The sequence below is a fragment of the Rhyacophila brunnea genome, unplaced genomic scaffold (assembly GCF_057557595.1).
Source record: "Rhyacophila brunnea isolate RB1 unplaced genomic scaffold, BYU_Rbru_1.0 scaffold_3, whole genome shotgun sequence".
In the NCBI taxonomy this organism is placed as follows: domain Eukaryota; kingdom Metazoa; phylum Arthropoda; class Insecta; order Trichoptera; family Rhyacophilidae; genus Rhyacophila; species Rhyacophila brunnea.
Genome location: NW_028232965.1, coordinates 32,312,065 through 32,329,398, shown reverse-complemented (window position 1 = coordinate 32,329,398; position 17,334 = coordinate 32,312,065). Strand labels below are relative to the sequence as shown.

At 29.2% G+C, this 17,334-nt stretch overlaps 1 protein-coding gene across 1 annotated transcript in view; it reads right to left on the bottom strand.

Moving 5' to 3' along the window:
* Positions 1–5,563: 5,563 nt before the first annotated feature.
* Positions 5,564–17,334, bottom strand: part of LOC147068234 (very long chain fatty acid elongase AAEL008004) — a 63,561-nt gene continuing 51,790 nt past the window's right edge. The window contains exons 5-8 of the mRNA XM_085952064.1: positions 17,154–17,316; positions 13,928–14,064; positions 6,612–6,676; positions 5,564–5,826 (exon numbers count right to left, since the gene is read on the bottom strand). Of these exons, the coding sequence (XP_085808190.1) occupies positions 5,709–5,826; positions 6,612–6,676; positions 13,928–14,064; positions 17,154–17,316 (483 nt within the window). The 3' untranslated portion in view covers positions 5,564–5,708. The remainder of the gene's footprint in view (positions 5,827–6,611; positions 6,677–13,927; positions 14,065–17,153; positions 17,317–17,334) is intronic.

Below are 17,334 nucleotides of genomic sequence, written 5' to 3'. Positions count from 1 at the left end.
ACCAACCATGGTATTAACTCACTTTGGTAATTTTTTGACATTGGACCTTTTAGCATTGAGCCACTGATTTAACAACACATAACTTTGATGCGTAGAAGTCAAGTTAAACGTTCGCAACCTTAGACTATAGATACATCTATACGCCACCCATTGCTAAATGAAGCTGCGTGCCGTGCGTTTGGTTTGTGGGCGAGCGAACGCATTCGTATTCAAATGTTCGAGACCATAGACCATTTCGCTAGTGCTCGCCCAAAGTGATCGCACTAGACACTCAGAATTAAAATATATTTTTCTATTTTTTTACGTTATATATATATAGTATTTTTAAGCGGTCAAAATGCTTCGCAACGTCCCCTCTGATTTTTCCATTGTGTGTGCGGATCATCAAAGCATCTGAGCAGTGTCACTCGTCACCCGGTGCGGTAAATTTACACCCCCCCCCCCCCCCACAAATACACTCATATAATTTTTCATTAAAACTTATATTTTTAAATTAGCATTTTTGCACAGATACTTTCATCAACAATTAATGTATGAAATAGAGACTTAAATAGAGTAGTTCGAGAGTAATTCGTCAAAAAATTCCTTTTTAATGACTGTATTAATGCATTCGACAAATTCGAACGAATAATTTTTACTTTGCCAGCTTTCGGGAATATCTGTGAATTTAGATACGAGGGTGGGTCAATAATTCCTTAGAAAAAAGCATTAAAACAGTTTTTATTTTTGTATTTTTTTTATTTCTCAACATAATCTCCTTGGAGCTCAATACACTTGGTTAGACGTTTCTCAATTTTTTTTAAACCGTCAGAAAAATAAGTTTTCGGAAGGTCCTCAAAATAAGCATTTGTCCGATCGATGACTTCTTCATTTGAAAAAAAACGTTGTCCACTTAGCCATTTTTTTAAGTTTGGGAAAAGGAAAAAGTCACTGGGGGCTAAATCTGGCGAATACGGTGGGTGGTCGACCAATTCGAACTTCAATTCTTCAATTTTAGCCATTGATCGTAAACATGTGTGAACACGGGCATTGTCCTGATGAAAGAGGATTTTTTTCCTGTTTAACTGAGGCCGTTTTTCTTCAATTTTGTTTTTTAGCTGGTCCAATAAAGATGCATAATAATCCCCTGTTATTGTCTTTCCTTTTTCCAAATAGTCAACGAAAATAATTCCACGTGCATCCCAAAATACAGTAGCCATAACCTTACCAGCTGATTTTACGGTTTTCGCCTTCTTTGGACATGGTTCGCCTTTCGCAATCCACTGCTTTGACTGTTCTTTCGTCTCGGGAGTATAGTGGTGTTTCCATGTTTCATCTACAGTCACAAAGCGACGAAAAAATTCATCCGGATTGCGTTGCATGAGCGACAACAGGGCTTTAGAGGCCACCACCCTATTGCGTTTATTGTCGACTGTGAGCAAACGCGGCACCCATCTTGCAGAAATTTTTTTCATGCCCAATTTGTCATGTAAAATAGAAATGACGCTACCTTTTGAGATCCCTGTAACCTCAATTATCTCACTCAACTTTAATCTTCGGTCACTTAACACCATATCGTGGATTTTATTGATCATTTCTGGTGTAGTCACCTCTACAGGACGTCCTGAGCGTGGTTCATCCTTTGTTGATGTACGACCACGTTTAAATTCATTTAACCAGTTATAAATAGTTGCAAGTGAAGGAGCAGATATGCCGTGAACTAAATCCAACTCATTTTTTATTTCCTTTGCTGTTAACCCTTTTATATTAAAATGTTTAATAACAGCTCTAAACTTAATTTTCTCCATTTTCCATTTTTCCATTTTCCATTTTTTTTAAATGTACGAGAAACACACAACAACCCGACCAATCTGATTGAAACTTCGCAGCATACTGAATCGGTAGTGCCGCTGCATGAAAACAAACCGCTTACAGTACTAGTCGCGCCACCTGTCGGCTTTTCTAAGGACTTATTGACCCACCCTCGTACTTACATGATTATGAATATCTTGTACAGAAAGCATAGAAGCATTTTATTTTGATAGCCAATAGTACTTTATCAATTAACACTTTGACTAAATCGCAACCAAATGTTTTGCGCTTAGCAATCTCAATCATATTCTTTCGTTCTTCGGGTGTTTCCGTCATCATTTTCAAAAGTCCACCTCTTTTAAAATTTATCAATTTCGTAATAGCATCCTGGTGTACTTGATTTAAATGCATTTTAAAAGATATAACCTCCCTTCAATCAACTTCTTTCCAGACGTAAATTCTCCTTGCATATTTTCTGCGGAGCATATTATAATGCATTTAACACAATCATCTGTTTCCGAATGAAGAAATATATCACCAATTCTTACTTTTTCGAATGCATTGAAGATGGCATTTCTGTTTCGATGATTTCAGAGAGCCATTCCAATTTAAATTTATCGCAGGATTTCTTCTTAATGATAGCATTTGAAATATCACATCCATTCCTTTCTGACATTTTTAGGGGATAAGTTTTCTATAATTAATAAGTTTAATCTATACAAGCAATCGTATTGTTCACTTGAAATGTTCCGACCATGTCCGATCCTGATAGGATCATATGGGCCTCCACAGAGTGGAGGTTTGTATTGACAGATTTTGTTTTTTACGAGAAATGGATGTCAGCCACTTGCTCAACCTATTAGGTTCATACCCTGACACACACAAATTGAAAAACAATATGTGCACTTGCCAGACCCAGGATTCGAACCTGGGACCCACGGCTTTATAGTCCAACGCTTATGCCGCTTGGAGTTATTACTAAAATCTGACAAAGGAAACTTTCTTTTACAAAATGTTTGTGTGAAGACTGTGCGGGGGATGAAGACATGTGTGCGGACATTGCTTGGTAGGTATACCTACTTATTGATTTATTTCAAAAAACTTCTCGTCCTCGAAGAAGTGCTCGACATTTTTTGCTTTAATTTTGCTATTTTCAGTAAGTATAACATGTTAAGTTGACCGTAAGCCAACGGATTCTCCTCGATTTGCCGCTCTTCAAATAACTGCCGCCCCTAAGCGACGCTTAATCTGCCTGATCCCACGTGACGTCACTGCGTTCCCAGTCCCATCAAAATTATTTTATTGGATTCAAACACATATTAATAAGTAAAATATAATTTTATTTCTTTTATTTGTAAATACAAAAGACATTAACTTTATTGCTAAAAATAATATTTACATTTAAGTTATTGAAGAATCACATTTATATACCCATATTATTTTGAATATAAGTCAAAATGATCATCACCTAGGTACATATATGTATAATAATCTAAATAAGGGTAAATAATAAAATACATACAAAACGACCCATGGAAAAAAACCGTTATACCAATTTTGTTTACAATACGATAACATATTTATCCTGTTTTATACAATATGTAATTCTATCATTGCTATAAAAATGTTTTTCCATTTGGTATTTTCCACATAAGGAAATAATGGTTTACTTTTGTAACATTGAATTTGACGCTCTGCCAAAAATGAAAGAGAACAAACATATTGAAAAACGCGAAAAAAAATATTTATTTTAATGTAGGATAATGTAATAAAGAAATTCTTGAATTGTATTCAACTGCTATTGTTTTCTCAAATAAATTAACATCGGTACCTACATCATCAGAACGATTTTATGAAGTATCACGTAAGTACGGTAACGTTATCAAGATTTTATAATATAAATGTGATATATATATATATATATATATATATATTCCCATTTTATAATTTAAAATTATTTTTACTATATCTAAGGCACATTTTTCTTATGAAGAATTGAGCAACATATAATATTATTCTAAAAATATTACAGTGAAGGTACATTATTTTATAATAATTGTCGAGTGTTCCACACTTTTATAATATTGCATTCATTATAAAAAAATATATATATATTTGTTGTGATACGTCTTATTCTTAATTCAATATTTTTAGTACCTTAACAAAATACAATCAACTTAATGAATCTTTGTCCATTGTTGATTACATTCACTGACGATAAAATAATTATATTGTTAATAACTTATGTAGAGAATATCTTTGTTTCCTCGTGACTTGATCTATGGGTATCTTTTTAATTTATTATTTAACAATAGTAACTAGCCTGCCTGTAGCAGCTATTTATTGATTTTTAGATATTTGAAATGCGTTGAATAATTTTAGGATTAATTTTATTTCAAATGGAATGTCAACATTATAAAGTTCGTCTATTTTTATAAGTAGAATGATACTCTATCATTAAAAAGTCATATTTACAAGTTTGACTACCGATTAATCATAATTTTATAACAAAAATATGATTTGGCGTCAAATATTTTTACAACTATGATAAAAAATATATTTTAATGGAACACTAGCACTTTCAAGCTTTTCTTTAAAATGGTTATTTACCCTTTTCAATAGATTTGCTCCACTTATATCATGTACCTGAAAGAATATAGTATGATCAATATTTATAATTTTTTTATGTCAATATTAAATAAATAATATTGTGAATACCATATCATAGACCGTATGTATTACTCGAAAAAATATCATTGATTGAATTTGGGTTTTAAATCCACTTGATAACATTACAAAGAAGAAAATATCAATTGAATCATACTTATTTTGCTGATATTTGAAATATTACATGAAATCAATGATATGTGTGAATATCTCAAATATGCATGTTATTAATTTGACCGTTTAGTCAATCCCTTCCAAAGAGGTAAGAACCATTTCATTATAAAAAGGTAATAGCGCGCGTTCATCTACATACAATAATTTGATATAGTCCTAATTATTATAACAGATATAATTTAGCTAAACACTTAAAATTACCACTAATGAGGAAGTTTGCCTCCCGTATCGGTGACTTAGTTATTCTCTGCATATTTTAATTACCTAACTAATACTGAGCATCGCGTGTCGCTAATTAAACAAGAGCTTCGATATAGGCATTTATACAATATAATATTAATATACTATAATATTGAATATATAAATCGGTAAATAATGAATTTCATATTATATAATATACTCAAGTCGACAATGTAAACTTGATCGCCCAATTATGATATCACTTTGACATTTATGATATATTATATTAATGAACTGATTTAAAATATTGCATTAATTTCTGCAATACAAATGGATAAATATTTATTTTGTTAACACGGTTTCATTCATATTTAGGGTGTAATCTGAATAGTTAATTTTTCGTTATAGAATGTATTTATTTACACAGCTATATAATATAATATCATCCACTTGATTGACAAATATTGTGAATGCATTTGCAAATAAATTTAATATTGTAAAATGACACGCGTGAACGATTCACGAGCGAAAAACACATGCAACAATAATGATGGAATATTAATAAAATCAAATTAGCAAACAACGTTCCTTAGTCCAGGTGTAGTGGCCGAAAATATTTACAACAAATAGGTACATCATAATAATATCATGGTTACAAAATATCGACTGATCGGCTTGCACGTTGTCTATTCGGGCAGAAACTGGCTTTTTCAATTTGGAATATCAGTCTGAACATTTTCCATTAAGATTGCACATAATTTTACGCGAATCTAGTTTTATTTTGCGGTAGCTAAGTAGCGTAACCATGCGCACGGGCAGTTTTATTTGTTGGCAGGTGTTTGACACGGCAAATAATAGTGTTCGTTGTTGCCTTGACGGGTTATTTGGTTGAGTCTCTATTCGCTTTTTTGGACTACTGCAGCCCGCTTTTCTTTGTTGTAACTTTGGACGTAGAAGTTCATGAAGAGGACGATGAATATCACCGAATGCAGCATTAAACCTCCAGCAATAAGTCTGTAAAATTAAAAAAAGTGTGATTACATATAACATGTAAATAAGTATACTTCCTTAGCTACCGATAAATTCAGCGATAATTACAAGATGTTTTAATTAATAATATCTGAATGGAAACTACATTATTAGATATTCACTTTGGGATGAAAAAAATATCTAAAAGTATACGTATGACGGTACGTTTATAGTAATTACTAATTTTTGATAAGGAAATTTACTGTTATACCTGATTTTTTCACTTCTATGTTTTGGATTTCGTGAATAGATACAGACTCTCGTGTATTGAAACTGTTGCAATTGCTTGATTTCACATATTTCACTAAGTTATTCAGACTTGATTTCAATGAATGATAATTTGAAAACATCCAAAAATATACCACTGTAAGTGATCACTGACCATCTTTTAATTATAATCACGTCTTACATATTACGCTATATTATTAAATAAGCATGTAAAATTTTAGATTCGGCAGAGATTGTATCGAACACTTCATTTTTTATTTTTATTTCATAATAAGTTTCCATGAAAGTAATTTTCATTGGGTAAATGTATGTATCGGAAAGAAAACATTATTTCCTACGATTTCATTTATGTTTTAAGAAATCTCTTGTGATAATGAATAGGTACAAACGTATAATGTTTTGGTGATAAAATTTAGATGAGTATCAAATAATGATGAATTTAATATTTATGTCCGTAAAGGTAAACGTGAGTTGAAGAGTTATTAATAAGATAGGTCCTATTTAAAATTTTTCTAATATTATAAATGAGGAAACATTTTTACCTTGGATATCCGCAGTCGTAAACTATACCACTTGCTGAGTGGAACAACACCATAAAGAATTGGACCTGTGGAAAATAAATTTTTTGTGATTATTCATTTTATTATTAAATTTTATAGGGTTTTTCAGATTGTCTCCTCACCAACTGAACATATTTGGACATTTTTTTATATATTTAATTTGCTTTTCATTTATTAATATACATAAAATAATACCTATGAAATGTTAAGATATTACGATTATTTAAAAAAATTCACATCTAATAGGTTTTTTTTAAATGTAAGTTTATCTTTGACTGAAAATAAAAAATATATTTCTTTTTATAACTGAAAAATGAGTCAAATTTTAAGCATCGTATTTTTCAGCTAGATCCTTCTTGTAGGTGAAGTATTCACCTTAATAATAAAAAAATATTCTTTGATTTCATTTTATTATTCTTAGAATATATTTATTTTTATAATTTCACAAGATATTATTTTATGCTAGATAATTGCAAATAAGAGAATCGAATAACATTGTTTAAAATAATATGTATAGTATTGTTTTGACCGCAATGATTAATAAAAAACGAAACTCTACTGTATGTGTTTTCATTTATATCAAGGATATTTTATTTGAGTAATGACTATTTATTTTACATTTAATACACAACCCGGTAATTAACATGCTGTTTAAAAAATTACCAAAGACCTTGTAGAGTGTTATATCCATCTGCATTTCAACATTTTAAAATCTATATCCGCTTCCAAACACTCGCTTTGCCATTATCTCAATCTCTGTACATTTTAATTTGTGGAATTACTTTTATAAATATTGATGTAACTCAATGAATGTGAAAATCATTACATATTATCAATCCCACGACAACGCACATACCCATTTCATTAGCAGATATTATACAAAGTATTTATAACAAACAACTAGCAGCGATACTAGACCTTGAACGTAGCTTGGCATCCTAGTCATATAGTGATAGATTTTAATAAAAATATTAAATAAATCTGATAACCATGGAACCCATCAACATGCAGTGCCAGATTACGTTATGTAGTAGCTTGGGGTAGACTTTCTCTCTAATATTAGATTTACTTGATTAAAATTGAAGTAGCCTTTAAAGTACGTATATATATATATTAATAATTATATTGTCTCCGATAAAACTCATATTGTCTTTTTTTTCTCATAAAAATGTCATTAAAGTTACTGAAATTTCACTAGATTGCAATTGCATCACTGTTCACGAAGCTTTATTATCGAATATTACATAAAATAAATGAAGGAAAAATGAATAAGGTTAATTTTCGATAGTCCCATTAAAATATCGATAAACGTATAAAAAATTGATATTGTATTTTGCAATACAGTCATAACAACTAATATATTTTTTTAGTTTACTATTTATTATTTCTAGAAAATAAATACAATTGGTTGAGAATCCGTGTAGACAGACGAATATATTTAAAAACTAAGGATAACATAATTACTAGTGCGACGTCTGTATCTTAATACTTTCTACGAGGCAGTGGGACAAGACAAAGACAATCTTAACATTTTTTAAATACCAATAATTGAAACCAATAACTAAGAGTTATAAGAAGATGATGATCCATCGTCGTTTGTTTATACTTTGAAAAATCGAATTCCCATAAATATATATCACTATCAAAAAGATCAATAATACCTCGAGCAAAAATAATCCGAACATTCGATATTACAGTATTTTAAACCCTATTAGTTATGTCAGACGCTTCATATATTAATTTGCCAACGAGAAAGACGGTGAATTGAGGCCAACTTATACGCAGGCTCTTGCCGGTCGGTTGGTTAAGACGGGCAGTGCACCTAGGCCTAGGCAGTGGGTCACGGATGTGGAGGTAGCAATGTATACCAACAAAGCATCCATCCATCAATTGTTTCCACCAACGAGTCAGTCTTGCGTAATTAACCGCATGCACTACCAACTAGCAACATAAGAGAAAAAAATATTTATCAGGTCTTTGGATTATTTTTACTAATTTTGCTCCTTAGCAGATGTTTTATTAACTGACTTTTTTAGAGGAATGGTTGTTGTCCGTTTTTCAAACTGATTGGGTATATACTCTGAACAAAACGTTTGTCTTAAATCACATCCTCAACTTCAGAGACTGTAATTAGATCGGGTAGGTTTAACGCAAAAAAACACTAGAAAAAGAACGATGTATAGGGACGCATACAAGAGTACGTAATGTAATAGAGGTGAATGGCAATTATACGGTAGGTAGTGGTCCAAGAGGCACTGAATGACCATATTGCTGCTCTAAAACCCAATGGATACACCGAAAATAGTGGGTAAAACGTCTTCCACTTAACTGGAATGTATTTTCATATAGTTTGATATTTTATTTCACTCTTTTAGTATTATTATTGTGTACCCATGTTCCCCATGTAATCTTCTATCTAATTCTAACTTATGATTTTAATACATAGTTCAAAATGAAAAATTGAAAAATAAAAAATGAATCCAACACTCTAGTGGTTTTTTTGAGGGCTGCAATTCTTTTAGTTTTCTCTAGTAAGTATTAGAAATTGTATTCTTTTAGTTTTAAATTAGAGTCCATGTATAAAAAGTATGTATATTACTTATTCCGCAACTGAAACAGCGTTGTGCGCAATGGGCTATGTATTATATATGTAAATGCTTAGCGATAATGTGTAACACAATGCTACAAAACAGGTTCCATCATCAGAACTAGTCCTGAAAATCAACAGTTTTACAGATACTAATTGTACCTGCTCTTGCAGCATATTATATTGAAAAAGAAATTTAGATTAGTTCTTATAAATTTTGCTAATGAATTTCTAACTCAAAATAAAATTAGCAGATCAAATATGTATAATTATTGAATTATATTTAGGTACTCTATCATTCCAAAATCTATGTATGTCTTGTATTATGATTGTATTATGAACATTATGTTGATATAAAACTAGTATCGTCGTCATGAGTATTTAAGTAGACTCGGTTATTATTTTTAGTATACTTCAGTATACATAGTATATCCGACCTATATTAATCATTGCTAGAATGTGAATTACAAAAATAAACTATAAGTAATAGCTTTTGATATTTTAATGAAAGTACTTAGGAAACTTCACCAAAGTCGTCATAACTTATCATAACTTAATCATAACTTATAAAATATTTCTTTTAAACAATTAAAACTATTACTTATTATACATTTTTAAATACTAGTAATATATTGTAGTATCTGTATCCATAGGCGATAAAATTGTTGTAATAATATTTCAAGGCTATTTGATAAAACAATAATTTCTTACAAATTTGGAGCAAAACATTTAAAATGGCCAAATTTAAAAAAAACTTTTTTTGACAAATAATTATACGTACAACAATCAAAAAACAATTGCTCCAAGGCCATAATCGAGCCCACACCTCTCACTTTCCGAATGATTGCTCTCTGCTGCTTGCATCGCAATCACCAAGTCTATATTTTGCAAATTTTTAGTCCAACAATGCAATCAATGCACTGAAATACGTTTTACAGTATATACCTACCTACTAAGAAATATTACATCAAAATTTCTTGTAGATATGTAAGTATATTTTGATAGCATTTTTGTCACCCAACGTTACCGCATCTCTCCACTTAATGGTCGTTAAATAAAAATTTGGTAATAATAAAAATATGATAAAATTATAGCCAACTAAACTTTTTATTTTGTCGCAAATGTATCGTGTACCTACTGACTTGTGACATAATAGTAAAACGTCAACTGCTTCAATACGGATTCTATCTTTCTAGAGTTGATAAATAAATTAGTACGAATGTAATAAAGAATAAATTTTAAATAACGAATTACTGATTTAACATGTTAAAAATATTAAATGATTAAAAATGATAACCATCCCAATATATACTACAACTACTATAAAGAGAATTCCCGCTACAAATTTCGATTGCATTTTATTGAAGGTACGATTTCCATTGTGTGTTAATAGTATTTTTTGTTACACATAATTATTATTCATGGTCAAGTTGTATTCGACAGAGTATTGATCTTGTAAAATGAATTAATATTTATAAACAATATTAATAACCAGTTTTTGCTCAGTAATAAACTAATAACAATCATTCACGCGTAATCACATACATCTAAATTGTGGAACTATAAATCTCTAAAAAATATATTTTGTTGCAATACAATTAATGTATTTTCCCAACTAGTGAGATTTATTATGGAGAAACTGTATTTTTTTTTATTTTTAAATGTATTTTTGGTATGGAAAGGCCCGATAAAGATTTACATTTATATTTAACTTATAATAAAAAATAAGAAAAACTATTTTACGTGAGTCGAAAAGAAGTTTGGTCATAATGTAATACGGGCTTAGCATAATCTTCAGTCGCCAGTCCTCGCAAATAGGACGAAACCAAAATACCTGAGCGTAAAAATGTTTTCATTGATTTGACATTTTTTTGTCAACCACGTTCAAAAACAAAATATAATTAAACTTATGAAACAATAGCTTTAAACGTTTCTATGTTCTTGTCACTAATTATTGATATTATTACATTTATTGATACATAATGAACAGTAATTGTTACTTTGGATTAGTAAAAATCTACGCGAAAAAACAATATTTATGAAATGTTGGTCCATATTCAGATAATTAAGAAGTGGTATTTTAATAGCCAATCGAGTATATTTAATAAAACTGAAATATCTATTACTGTAATGAAAATATTTAAATTATTACTTACGTAATTTTAAAACTCTGATATATCTTTCATAAACAGCTATCTTTTGTAATTGCAGTTTAATTATTGAGACGCTATAAATCAAATAGACCTGTTTCTACATAGATTTTTTATAATAATAATTAATTTTAAATTAAGAATTCTATTATTATTGATGATAGCAAGCTTTACAAGTTGTCTACTTATTTGTTATGTATTATTGTGAATATTATACACCATAATACTATAGGTACTATTATACGCATAATATACAATATGTTCTGTATGAAATATGTAGTATTTTATATATTCGTAAAACAACAAAACCTACGATATTTAAAGTAGGGGAAGGGAGGGAGACATGATCCCCTGGGAGACTTGTTCACCCACCAAGAACTCGTTATTGTGTAAAAGAAATCTTTCAATATTGGTAACACTGGCTGCCCGCCATATACCATAGACGTCAGAGTATATTGAGAGCTTTCGAAATCAATGGAGTAAAGAACACGTCCGACCAAACTCTTTTTGACAGTTTAGACAAGTTTTTTTCTAAATCTTTGGACTCCAATATCTGTTTTTTACATAACGGTGAGTGATTGCTGTATTTATTCAGTCTATATGTATATATTCAAGATTTATTTGCTGTTAGTAGTTGTTTTAATTTCGTTTGTAGTTACCGTTTTAATTCAATAATTTTGATTTTACTAGTATTGGGGACACTTGATCACGTTTACTATGGGACACTAGATCCCTAGGGATCACATCTCCCATAGTTAGTTTCTATAGGCTATTGAGGCAGAATATATTGCCAGGGAACATAAAGGGGACAAAGAATATAGAATGGAAATCAGAAAAGCAAAAATAAGTTTAAAAACTATGAAAAATTTGAAACAAATTCAAAATTCTTCGAGTTCATCGGAAAATGATGTTCCCGTTCTTCCATCGCCTGATTCTCTTTACATCCTAAGTCCTCGAAGCTGATTTTTTAACAGAGTGCGAATCAGACGTCGATGATGACTTTGAGCTTACGGTAGATGATTGGATAATTAATTGTCAACTTTATTTCACACAAAAAGAAGCTACATCGTTACGTTGGGCAGATTCAACAACAGACAGCAAAGAGATTTAAAGTGAAATTTGCCAGAAAACGTGACCACAAGACATTTAAATGGCCTGCAGTCGAAGACATAGGTGATGAAGCAAGATATTAGATTGCAAAGAATCTACTTAAATCAATTTTTAAGTCTATGAACAAGCGAATTCATTTTTCCGCAAGTCTCTTCTCAATTTTAGTGTTGAATGATGTGCATTGATTTAATTATTAAAAGCATAAATTATTATGTAGAGTTTAAGGTCAATTCCATATTTTCTTTTAATAACTAGAGGTATTATTTATGATTATGACTGTCATACATATGTGGGATCCCCCCTAATCAAATCTTCCATATGTAGTGATCAAGTCACCCACATTGGGGGTGACTTGATCACTTTTCCCTTACCTGACATTTTGTTAAATATATTTTTTTTAAATCAGTTATCCACATTTTGTGAATTATAAACGAATACATAGATAAATTTGGCAACTAATAGGTTATAAAGAATTACTACAATCACAGTAGGAGAAAAGTTATAACAACAAATATAAAACGGGGATCAAGTCTCCCTCCCTTCCCCTAATCATTTTTGCCTTGGAATAAAATTGTAATAGTTTAGAGTACCTACTCGTTTCTTTAATTTGAGACCTCAATTATAAAGCCAATTTGAATATATTTATTATATGGTTTGATTTTACAGGGACAGTTTTTCATTTTTACATTTTACAGCGGCATGAAAAATACAATAAACCTATATCATGAAAATAAATTTCTAGAATAGAAGTAAAGTCGGAGAAAATTCTTAGAGGTATGTCAGAAAATAAATATGTTCAATAAGACAGTGAATGGTTTTGAATGTCTTGAAACTAAGGAAAAATACTTTATTGTTTTCTGTACAACTATTATTAAAAAGAAATGTGCGATCTAAGCTGCATATTATATACTAAAATTGTCTCGTATTATACACAATTCATTAGTAATTAATATTGCTAATGTGATGAATGATAAACAAAAATGAAAATTTTTCATTTAATTGTAGAGATTTCACAACATATTATGAAGGAATCACTTTATTATTAGGACATCTTTTCTAAATATAATGACACAGTATGTTGTCGTAATGACACTCTAGTCTAGACTATTTTTTTTCTATTTATGTTTGTAAAACTTTAATTGCTAACTGATTTTAACTGAATAATAAGCTATAATAAATAAATTTTGTTTATCAAGACTAATCCAACGGTAGTCCTGATATAATAAAAATACAAAAAATATGATCACTCGGTATCTATCCCTCCATATATTTTTTTTGAATTATTATAAGAATGAGTTTTATCACTGCATCATAATATAAAAAGTTGAAGATAAAATGAACTGGTCCATAATATGCTACATTTATTGAATTTTTATCAGTGCTATACTTACATTTTTATAAATTATAATGTGCGAACCACCAATAAAATTTTATAAGAAAAATAGACTTACCAATTGAAGAGTTGTAAGATGTTTTTTCCACCAGATATATTTTTGGTATTCAGGTCCCATGGCAGCCACCATGTAGTAGAAGTACATTATAATATGCACCAAATTATTGATGATATTGGAGAATGTTCCATGACCACCTGTAAATGTGAAACGTTTTTTTTTTAAATAAATATTACTTTCAAAAGTCGGACAAAGGTATATTTTTCATTGGTTTAATAAATTATAATATTATAAAGACCGTACTGCGATTATTTTATGTTTTTCATAAATGGGATTTGACCATTTGCCGACATTGAAATTTCTAATGCCTAAAAAACGTTTTGGTAGTATTTGGGGTGTAATCCAAATTTAAAAAATATTTTTTTCTTAAATAAATACATAATAATACTATATTTGTTGGACGAGTCAAGTTTTTCAAAATACCTATATAAAATCGTATAGATTTTTCTTGCTAATATTTATATCGTATGCGCATTCTTTTAATAATAATTTTCAATCGAAAATATCCAACATTATAAAAAGACCCCAATTAATTAGTCAGTTTTGAAAAATAAACCAATTATTCATACTCATTGCGAGTCCGAATAACAAAGTATTTATTGATTGCATTCAATGACCTAATTTAAAGGTGTTTAATACAATAAATATATATATTACTCATATTTTTAGATAGATAGTTAATATAAATTTAATGAAATATAAGTAAAAACGTTACGATAGTATTTATATCAATTTGGCTTGATTAGAACTATAAAAAAATCTTTTGGCGGTGTGCGCTTTAAAATAATGTAGATATTTACTTAACTTGCTGGAGGCCAATTTTTTAGACATCGCCTTGAAAATTTAAATCGGAAATAACCATGAAAAAAATCAAAACAAAAAGTTACAATGGAGCATCTGGTAATAAATATCATTAGATGACCAAACTCCTACTTCTGATTTTTTTTATATTCTCGGATACCAAATGCTACATATACACGAACTAATCAAGATAATTGCACCTGTCTCGAGCTTAGAATATTGTTATAATGATTGAAAAATAATAAGTGGGTTTTTAAATATACATGCAATAAAAAGTATTTAAATTAATACAGACGTTTTCAAATCTTCAAATGTAAATTTGGTATTACGAAAAGCTGAATAAAATTAACATTAAAGTTTGGTCACAAACTGATTAAACTTATCGAATCTAAAGAGAGTTTATGCATTATGACGACATATACAGTAAGTTTCTTACGAAATAACCATAATTTATTTTTATGGTCTTACATTTTATGGGAATATTTTTGTTAGTGAAAATTACATTTTAGTAAGGGCTTTTAGTTAAAAGATTGATAGCCTGCGATAGATTATGTTGACTAAATAATTTTACTATCAAAACAAGGCCTTTCTCAGTCAATTAATTGAGAAATATATATATATATATTTATTTTTATTTAACATATATACTTAATAAACATACACAGATACATACCCACTGAGGAAAATGGTTAAGTAATGATCGATGACATCAATAAAAAAATATATGTTTTGATGTTTTCCAAATTATTTAATTTCCACAAAGAATGTCGTATTCTTAAATTACAAGTATTTTTTTTCAAGAATTTTTTTAAATAAAATGTATGATTGAATTTTGCGCAAGTCTTTCATCGAGTTTTCTTTTCACAAGTATTCTTTAGTTTAGAATATCTATATCAGTGTTTGACAAAATTGTTAGACGTAGGAGCTACTAAAAATCGCATCTCGTAATCGATCTCATTAAATTGTAACTGGTGAGATTTTTATGAATATAAAAAAATACAAGTTATAAAATGAATTATCAAATTTTTTATTGTATTCTATTTTTATCTGCATATTTTATAAAAAATCGAATACTTTTCTTATACGATATTTGTTCACGGTTACTTTTTTCTTTATGTCGCACTAAACTGTGAATGTATAATAATAAGTTCGTGATTGGTATTAAAATATCTCTTGATATGTTCTAGTATTTTTGACACCTCCCAAGAATGTACACATTATAAAAGAAGTACACTATCCGTTTAAGTGAAGGAAGTGTATAAGGTTATTTAGATTAGAACACGTTATGGTGATGCAATTTTAAAAAAAAGGACGGATTGATAAAAATAAGAATTATATGTTTTCCCCAGCAAAATTCAGATTTTTATTTTTATTTTGTAAAATTCCTCTCTCATACGTTATCGAGATTGAAAGGTTCCACAGCTTGTCGAACACTGGTTTAGACAATTTTATCAACAACATTATTTCTATTTGTCGAGTAAGTAATATTTTCATAAACAATAAAAAAATTAAATATGTATCATTTTAATGATAGTAGAATCTACGTTGTATTTCAAATTATTTTATTTCCTTTCATTTGAAAATTTTAATTAATTAAATATCCGATGATTACTTTTTACATAATTAATTGCAGGTATCAATCATCATTAAATAATTTTAGTAGACAAAGGATAATACTAATTATACCTACCTAATAAATATTTTCCAATAATAGTATTTTTGTTACGATTGGTGATCTTTAAAAAAAAAAAAAAGGTGACTTTCAAGTTGGCAATCTACTTTTGTTTTGTTCCCTGCTATTGGCATTTATAATCTATTAGTGGATTGATACATACATATAATCGATAATATTATATTATTTTAATCAATGTATTGTATTTGAAACCAACATTTTTCCATGACTACTTTAATATTTAAAACAATATTCTCCAAATCACTTTATTTTTATCGAATTTATTAAAAATTATAGTAATTAGGAAGGTACCTTCTAGGTATGACAATTTTTATTTATCATGATATGCAGTACAATGACAAATACATTAAATATATTATATTGGTATTTATTTTACTAGAAAAATGTGGCCCGTCACTGGTGTTGATGACATATAATATGACATATTTCTTAAATATTATTCAAATCAAAAACCACTTTGATGCATTTTTTGACTATACTTTACTTCGAAAATATTAGTAATATTACTTTAATATATATATTTTTTAAAAGAAATGTTATATTTTCTTGTATGATATTTAACTGTTTAATTGTCGATAAAATTTCTGGTGATATAATTTATTTTTTATAAATACAGTTGGCTACGGACGACGTACCTAGAACCAGATCCGTTTAGCCTCGGGTAATTTTGATGAAAGTTATTTTATATATTAGCATACATGTGAAAAATAAGATTAAAATTGTTTTAATCACCTGCGACAAATTTAACCAGCAACCACGCTTCGAACGGAGTGAGACTATGGTGGTAGAGATGGAGCCATGTAACTTGGACGTTCTTTTTTCTCAGCACGAAGAAGATTGTGTCAGCAAACTCCGACAGCTTTGAAAAGTAGTACACCCAACACAAATCCAGCATCTAAAATAAATAAGAAGG